At 42.6% G+C, this 9069-nt stretch overlaps 1 protein-coding gene across 1 annotated transcript; it reads right to left on the reverse strand.

The window, feature by feature from the left end:
• Nucleotides 1–2728: 2728 nt before the first annotated feature.
• KCNA4 (potassium voltage-gated channel subfamily A member 4) lies at nucleotides 2729–7155 on the reverse strand. Its single transcript, XM_040257760.1, has one exon. The coding sequence runs from the start codon at nucleotides 6381–6383 to the stop codon at nucleotides 4407–4409; it is 1977 nt and encodes a 658-aa protein (XP_040113694.1). The 5' UTR covers nucleotides 6384–7155; the 3' UTR covers nucleotides 2729–4406.
• Between the last annotated feature and the right edge of the window lie 1914 nt (nucleotides 7156–9069).

The following is a 9069-nucleotide window of genomic DNA, read 5'->3' on the forward strand; positions in this document are numbered from 1 at the left end:
GAATGACAACCCGTAATCATTCTAAACTGTATCAATAAGAAAAAAAAAAAATAGAGAGGGATGTTACACTCTGCATCGTGCACATAAGAACACCACACGTTCACTTAAAAATGTAAACTGACCCGAGGTGTGTTTATTTCCCACTTTACCAAGGAATAGCTGCAATGTTAGTGCTGAAGATGTATCACAATCTGAAAATCAACAACCCTGCCTGATTCTCTTGGGACATGGAGGTGCTGATGTTTATGATTCCGATGCAATTAAAAATAATTTTCCACCGGTTAATGTTGACTTCCAAAAAAACGGGGGGAAAGTATATATGTATGTATGTAACTCAGATTATTTCCCTTAGATATTTCTTATTCCATATATTGAATTCTATTTCAACACATGCTTAATGAAGATTTTCAGAGCTTCAGCGATCCTGTTTAAAACAAATCTGACAAGGAAAGCAGCAGCACTTGTGAAACACCACATGTGTCCAAGCATAAAATGAGTTCCCCAGCACAGGTTGGCACTGTTTACTGACAAGACTGTACTATAACAAAGCAAGAAATCAAAATGTTTACTTACCAACTTTCACCATGTGTATTCAACTGGAGACTGAGGAGTTATTTTTTAATAAGTGAATCTCTTTGCTTTAGAAGTTGCTAGAATAAATAGCTTCAACATAAACCCAATTTATTTGGTTTAGTTCACACTCTAAAGCTAAATTTGAAACTCCTGGTTCTGCATTTAACCTAACAGGGAGATTTTAAAACTGTTTTGTTCTTACTACTTAACTACAAAACCAAGGCTGGTATGAGTGAGGGAGGGCTACATTATCATTTGATTGGGCTACATTATCATTTAATTCCTTCCAGCACCAACATTCTCTGGAATTGAAGAAAACACTTCAATTCAAATTAGCTTAGTCACCTGACGGTACATTTAAAAACAAAAACCTGAGAATCAGGGACTAGAAATGATGTGCCCACTGTCAACAAGTTGACCCTGGACCCCTAAACCAGCTGTCACACCTCAGGATCCCACAAGGTCCCTTTTCACAGAAAATCAAAGTATTTAAATCCCCCGTCTCTCCCATAACTGTTATGCATAACTGTTTCCTTCCCAAGGATTTGCAAAAGAAACAATGCATCTACCCTTGAAAAGACTCTGATTAGGATAACCCTCAAACATTGTACTTTGGGTAACATTTATTATCATCTAAAAAGCAACAAAAGGATCCCAGATCCCAAGAATTCAAATCTTTAAATAGGGTCATCTTTCTTTTATGTTACAATCAAATATGTATGGTGGCCTTGAAGAAAATACTGTTTGCTAATCTGAACTGAACTGAAATCAGTTACAAATAACCCCTAGAAGCATATTTTAGTATAAAACATTCACAAATGGTACTAAAGAACTTTGTCTAGCTTTGATTTGGAAAGAAAACCCTCCATTGCACTGAGGAATCTACCTTCACACATTCTCTATAAGGGAACTGTTCCACACACAAGTATTCCTATACAAGTCTTGAGGGCTTAAATGCCTCCTTCCTAGTGTGGAATCAAGATCCAGACATCCTAAAATAAATGTGTCTTGCAGGAAAAAGAAAGCACAAACAAACATTTAGTGATAACCTAGTAATATTAGGTTTGGAAGCCCATGCTGTCACTTCTTGACCCTTAAGAAAACCATGTAAGATAAAGAAACAACCCTTAGGGTCTCTAAATGACTATATTACAGAATTTCCTAAATTCTGGATTCTCAGAATTACCAACTCCAATACATATCAATACAATTTAATGTAACTTTTCAGATTTAAGAAGGAGATGCTGTAGAACCAACAAAATACATTTTCTCAACAGCCCAATCACTGCTATTGCTATTATAGCATGGTCAATAAACAACCAATGCCACAGAACATTTAAACTATTTCAAGATATAATCTGACCTAGTTGGGTACAGCAAAAGATACATGGTATCTTGTACACGGAGCCAATTTTTTATATCACAACATGTCTGGGATCTTCCCCCAAGAGAAGAAACTAATCATTCAATGACAGGCTATCTTGTGTCTGCAAATCATCTGCTTGTAAGGAGCTCAAAATTAAAGAAACTATCCGTGATTTTTACAATATACTAATAAACCATGTAACTCAAGGGTTCTAAACCTCTTTTTCTGCCAGAGGAGCATGAAGCACTGTAGACGTAACATCAGGCATCTATACGGAACTCTGCATTTCAGAGTTTTCACATGTTCTCATTTGCCTTCTGTAAAAACTCCGTGACATAACAAATGCACTGTCTGTCCTCTTTTACGGTAAGAGGAAACTGGAGGGGCAGAGATGAACAGAGAAACCTTCCCAAATGAACGGTGATCAACCTGAACAGTGTTACCCTAGCAATGTTTGCTGCATTTTTGCTCTAAATCCAAAATGTATTAAAATGCCACCTTGGAAGTCTTGTTACAAGATGGCATTTCCTTGTTCTGTCACTCTCTGTTGCCCACTAGAGATTTTTGGTCTGCACACTCAATTGACCCCCATACTCCCCCACCGCCACTGTTTTTCATTTTCCAAAAGGTGTTCTTGAGAGGTGTACCTCTATAGTGGTGGAGAAAGGGTGAAGAAAACAGGATAAAACTTGGGTTTTAAATTCAAAGTTGAATTTACTTTGAATTTTAAGTATCATTAAAGGAGAGATAGATTTATGTTATTATCAAATGATGGCCTGGGGTTATGTCTTGAGAAAAGCTACTATAGCTCTTTTTTTTTTTTTTTTTTTTAAGTTCACAGTTGTCAGAGTTTATTACGTGCTGAGATACCTTCCATAGCATTTTTTCCCCAGACCTCAGAACAACCATTTTATAAAGAACATAAGTTAAAATATTGGAGAATAAGGCCTCTTATGCATTCTGAGTTTGCTAACCTACATCTCTTGATGACTTAACAATGTAAGTCAAATCACTAGCTGTTACCTCACATTCTAGAACACCTTGCTGTGGGTTAAATTCAGTTATAAGTGTCATAAATTCCTTTCATAAAAATGATAATGATGGTGATGTGGAAACCCAATGTTTTGACACCAGTTCTATCAATATGAGCAAATAGAATGCTGAATTCTGAGGTGAATCCCCACATTCTGCCCTTAAGTCGCTGCACAAATAAATAAACTTAGTAAATCTAGCATTTATGTTGCACATTTAATAGAAAGCTCTTAAGCCATAATCACTGTAGCTGCTGGGCATCTTATTTCTTCAAGAATTCTTTCAGTGCATGCATTAACTTTGGTTAAATTATTCTGGCTTTAAAGGCAGAAGAATATATAAAATAATATGGTTTCAGAAGCATCATTGTTAACAGACCAATTTCAAAAGATTCATTTGCTAAATTTGACTTCATAGTCCCTTTGCAGATCAATTATTGAGATTTTAAAAAAGAAGGGAATCATGTGCTGCTATCTGTGTGGCCATTTGTCTTACACACAAAAAATAAGAGAACAATAAAATAAGACTAAGAAATCATTCTTCCAATGATTGTCATTGAACTGTTACATTTGTAAACATTCACAGTATGAAGTCTCTCTCAATCTCCAGCATATAAAGTAGTGCAAAGGAAAAAATAAAAGTAAAGAAAATTCCAGTCCTGTTATCTGTGAACAAAATTTGTTACAGTTTCTCTGATTTCATTTCTTCCATTATTGTTAGGCATTTGATGTCACATCTTCCCAAAATTAATAATAAAATATAATCAATTTCTAAAGGCCCCTGCAGCCTTTTTAAAAGTTAATTTCCAGTTAAAAATAAACTTTAATTAAATCCAAGATAAAATTGTGACCTACATTCTATTAAATAATTCACTTTCTTTTTTCTACATAGTATTTCTTACAATTTTTAAAAAACAACAGCTACGGAATCCAAAGACATGAAATGCTATTAAAGCACTGAATAAACAACTGCTCAAATTCATTAGTTCTTACATAGTAAATACTTCAAAATGCCAACTTTTCCCATCACTGCACGATTACTAACAACGTTGACAATTTACTTGTACATACACACATATGCGCGCACACAGCACACACACACACACACACACACACATCACACATTCTCTCCAGGGAACTGTCTTTACTTTTAACATCTCTTCCAGTTAATGTGCAAAATTCTTGCATTCTAATAAAAATATATAAAGATAGATTTGCTCCTACTTAAGCCTCCCTCGTCTCCAAGATGTATCATTTATTTGATATGTAATACAAGTTTAGTAACAATTATGCCATGTATAACCATTAAATGGTGTACTACTGTATGCATTGGATTCATTTGCATATATCATTTTCATAACTGCACTCTCTATGCATAAATATATTTGGAGATGCTTGGATTGGGGGAGCGGGCAGCGTCAGGTGGAGAGTGAGATTCACACGTCGGTCTCCACAGCCTTCGCATTAGAACAGTTGTTTTTATCTGTCTCACTGTCATCCCCCTTTCCCTGACACTTCTCCTTTGCACAGAGAGATTCCTTAACTCCTTCTTCCATCTCTAGATACTCTGACTTGTCCCCCAGGGAAGAAGAAGTAGAGCTCCGAAATTTCTTCAGCAAATTAGAAGGGAGGTATGGGCAACTGACTGCATTCTGTGTAAGCTGTGTCTGCTCCTCATTTTCAGTCTCTCTGTGGTAGAAATAGTTAAAGTTAGAGACAATCACCGGCACGGGCAGAGCTATGGTTAAGACACCTGCAATGGCACACAGAGACCCTACGATCTTGCCCCCCACCGTGATGGGCTTCATGTCCCCGTAGCCCACGGTTGTCATGGTCACCACGGCCCACCAAAAGGCATCAGGGATGCTTTGGAAGTGGGTGGTCGGCTCATCTGCCTCCGCGAAATACACAGCGCTGGAGAAGAGAATGACCCCGATGAAGAGGAAGAAGATAAGGAGGCCAAGCTCGCGCATGCTGGCTCGGAGCGTGTGGCCCAGGATCTGCAGGCCTTTGGAGTGTCTGGAGAGCTTGAAGATCCGGAATACTCGGACCAGACGGATGATCCTGAGGATGGCAAAGGACATGGCCTGCTGCTGCTGCCCGTTGCCACCCCCCTGCTGCTGGGCCAGATCCGTGCCCAGCGTGATGAAGTAAGGCAAAATGGAGACGATGTCAATGACGTTCATGATGTTTTTGAAGAAGAGGGCTTGGCTGGGGCAAGCAAAGCAGCGAACCACAAACTCGAAAGAAAACCACACAATGCACACTGTCTCCACGATGAAGAAGGGGTCGTTGAAGATCGTGTGCCCCGAGTTCTCCGGGTGCGGAGCCGACGTGTCGTTCAACAACCCACCGTGCCCGCCTGTGCTCAGGGCCATGATGAGATCCCTGTCGTCCCGAAACTCCGGCAAGGTTTCCAGGCAGAAGATGACGATGGAGATGAGGATGACCAGCACGGAGACAATGGCTATGCCCCTGGCTGGACTGGAGCTCTCCGGATACTCAAAGAGCAGCCAGATCTGCTTCTTAAATTCGTTCTCCGGCAAGGCCCTGTCCTCCTCCTCTCTCACAAAGCCCTCATCCTCCCGAAACTTGAGCAGTGCCTCCTCCCCCAACTGGTAGAACTTCACCTCCTCGGTGAAGATATCAAAGGGGACATTGACTGGCCTCTTCAGGCGGCCCCCTGACTGGTAATAATATAAGATGGCATCAAAGCTAGGCCTGTTCCTGTCGAAAAAATACTCGTTGCGCAGAGGGTCGAAATACTGAGTCCTCTTCTCAGGGTCCCCCAGCAAAGTCTCGGGAAACTGGGCCAGGGTTTTCATCTGGGTCTCGAAGCGCAGACCCGAGACGTTGATCACCACGCGTTCACAGCAGTCGCTGTAGCGGACGGAGCTGTAGCCGCCGCCGCCGCCGCCGCCGCCGCCTCCATCGTCCTGTGCCAGCAGGTCGGTGTAGGAACACTCCTCGCCGTGGTCTTCCTCGCTGTAATAAAACCTTCCCTCCTCTTCCTCGTCCTCCTCGTCGTCCTCCTCTTCGTCCTCCTCACTCAGATCCCGCAGGATCTTCTCCTCCGAGCCACTGGGCATCAGGTCGGAGCAGTGAGGGAAGCCGCCCTGCCGATGGTGGACTTTCTTCTTCTCCGGGCGCTGTCGCCTCCTCCTCCGACTTCCCCGGCCGCTCTGGGGGTCGTGGGAGGTGCAGGCCCCGCGCGATGGGTGGTGGTGGTGGGCGCCCCCTCCAGAGCCCCCGCCACCTTCCACCGCAGCTGTGGCCGCGGCCACCGCGGCAGCCGCAGCCGCCCTGGAGTGAGCCAGCCTCTCGCGCTCCCGCGCCCGGGCCTGAGCCGCGTAACCATAAGGCATGTGACTGTTGCACCCTGAGCTCTCCGCACTCACCATTGCAACCTCCATGGTGGCGGTTTGGGGAAATGGCTGGTTCCAGTTGGAGAAGAAGAAAGAAAAATAGGGCAGATTCTTTTCTCACCAAATTAAGGTAAGTTTGGAACCCTTAAGCAGATTGCTTGGAAGACGAAGGATATTTTCAGTCCAACTTTGCATTTTCTGTTTTTAAATCAGCACGCCCCATGCTCTCTCTTCTCAGGGATTCAACGTTGCTCTCCAGAGCGTGGCTTCTCTGGAGAGATGGCCTGGCACTTTCAATTAAAAGTCAGAAAATGTCAGGGTTTCCCAAACACCTGTTTGGGGGGTGGATGTTCAAATCTGGAACTACAACCAGGATGTCATTGGTCTTGATGCTGAAAGTTTCAATGACACCAAGTAGCCGACCACTGGCAGCTGTACCTAGAGAATGGAATATATTTTTTCTGCCATGGAAATTGTCCAAAGCTCAGTCCATGAAATTTAAATAAAATGCAAATAAGCCTTTAAGTCTTAGCACTTGCCTTCTAGTGACAGCCTGACCCATGTTAACATGTGATTTGAAGTATGTCCAGGCATTGCCACTCAAAGCCTAGCAGGATGATTCTCCCGGCTCTCCCCTTAAGTTCATCACAGGCTTCCTGGACCTAGGGGCAATGTTGAGCTAGTGTAGAGGCAAAGACCTTGGGAGGTAGAGTAGATGCAAGATGAGGTGTCAGTGGGGGGCAAGCCCAGCTCTGAGGTCTCCATAGAAATCAAGGAAATGCAGAGCATCCTTCAGCTAAAATCATGCAGAAGAAGCCACTTCACCTGGAAAAAGGAAGGGAAACAAGCATGGGAGAAAAAATAAAAAGAATCAAATAATAAAGAGCAAACTGAGTATTTATTTTACATACACTTCTTTCTCTTCTCCTCAAGCAAGCAAGCCATTATATAAAGCACCAAAGCGACTATAAATTTCCAAGGAGTAGTAATGGGGCAGGTTGTTAAATCTCCTTCTCACTAAATATCCTTCTATCCTTTTTTCTTTGGCTATCATTTCAGCACTGTCTACTTTCATCGTAATTTAATTATTTTTCCTCTCTCCACTCTCGACCTATATGGTTCTTCTTTCAGTCCACCTTTTCACTCATGCTAGGTCTTAATTCTCACTGTCACCCTCTTCATTCCACAATAACAATGTTGTCACTTTACAGCTGCTTCCATCATTCTTTGATCTCAAGGCATTTTTTTCAAATTCCCACTCATCAAGTATTTCTGAATTCAGTGGCCTTCCACCCCTCTGACTTGATTCAGAATTAAAGGAGTTGGAAAAACCAGTTTTCTTTAATCAAGGTTCCACCACTCAAACAAGCATCAGTCACCTCATCTACAAAGTGCAGATAATAATACAACCTCTCCCATACCACTTGTGCAAGGACTAAATGAGATAATTGATGTTGACAGAACACCACAGTACCTTGTACATGAGGAATATCAATAAAGGTTTCCAGTTATTAATAACATAATAATACTTTTATGGTCAATCTCCCCACCCCCAAATGCATATATCCTTATACCACTGTCAAAGCAGGGGAAGGACAGAACATGAAGTCATCCAGGACATTTTGAGGCTCGCGAGTGGTCTGTATTAAGTTGGCATTCCCTAACTCCCTGAAGCATGTCCCTGTTGTTGTTTTTCTGTTCCCCAGACTCCAGAACACTCCCTACCACCCACAGCCTAGGAGCTAATCCCAGTTTCCACTTCTCTAATAATCATCTACTCTCCTTGCAGTTCCCCCATGTTCACCTTGATGCTTCCTCCTACACTTTGCTCAAGGACTGTCTCCTTATGTTTCAAATCCCAGTTTGTATGCACTTTGTTTTCAGCCTATGATACTTTCTTCCCTATAATGTAACCATAATTTCTATGGCCCAAATCCCCCTCTTTTCCCTCCCTCCCTCCTTCCCTTTATTTCCAATCTGCCACTTCCTGATCACATCTTCCCTGCAGCCCTCTTCTGTTCTCCCTCTCACCTGGTATTCCTGACCTTCATTATTCCTTAGTTTGTTCTCTGTAGGTCCAACTAACTCATCTCCTCTGCCAGAACCTGTAAATGTCCCTGTCTTGATCTCGCTTCTCCTGTCTCCTCTTGCATCTTCCCTTCCTTGGGTCCAACAAGACTTCCAAGAATGTAGAGTGACCCAGAGAATTGGGGAGGATAACAACAGCCAGGATTCAGGGCAGCTACCAACCTCAGTTACCGGAAGCTCTTGGGGAGCATAACAGAAATGGCTTCCTGGAGCCATTAACAGGACCCACCTCTTGACCACCTGCTGCTGAATCCTGTCAGCCTAGAAGACTAAACACACCCAGGTTTTATCAAGTGACAGTTGGGGAAGTAGCAAACAAAAGTCTTTCAGATCACACATCCCTTCCAGATCAATCACATTCTCCCAGGACAAGAAGTGAGATTGACTGGGACACAGAACCCAGAAAATACACCTCTGAAGCTTTCTGGTTTGGTATCCTCCTTTGCCTGACTCCCAAGATCATTTTCTACTCTGAAATGTTCACTCTCACAAGGTCTCCAAATATCTATCTTCTCTGTGGAGGGTCAGGCCAACATCCTTTAAAGACTTCCACAAGCCAAACAGCCTGAGAGTTCCCTCAGTTTCTTCCCCAACCCGGTCAAAGCAGTTATAATACACTAGTTAAATACAGCCCCAGTGTAACCAA

The sequence above is a fragment of the Oryx dammah genome, unplaced genomic scaffold, assembly GCF_014754425.2.
Source record: "Oryx dammah isolate SB20612 unplaced genomic scaffold, SCBI_Odam_1.1 HiC_scaffold_17, whole genome shotgun sequence".
NCBI lineage: Eukaryota > Metazoa > Chordata > Mammalia > Artiodactyla > Bovidae > Oryx > Oryx dammah.

Bases quoted from the DNA above. Each gene is read 5' to 3' on its own strand.
- KCNA4 (XM_040257760.1), bottom strand. From the start codon at position 6,383: ATGGAGGTTGCAATGGTGAGTGCGGAGAGCTCAGGGTGCAACAGTCAC.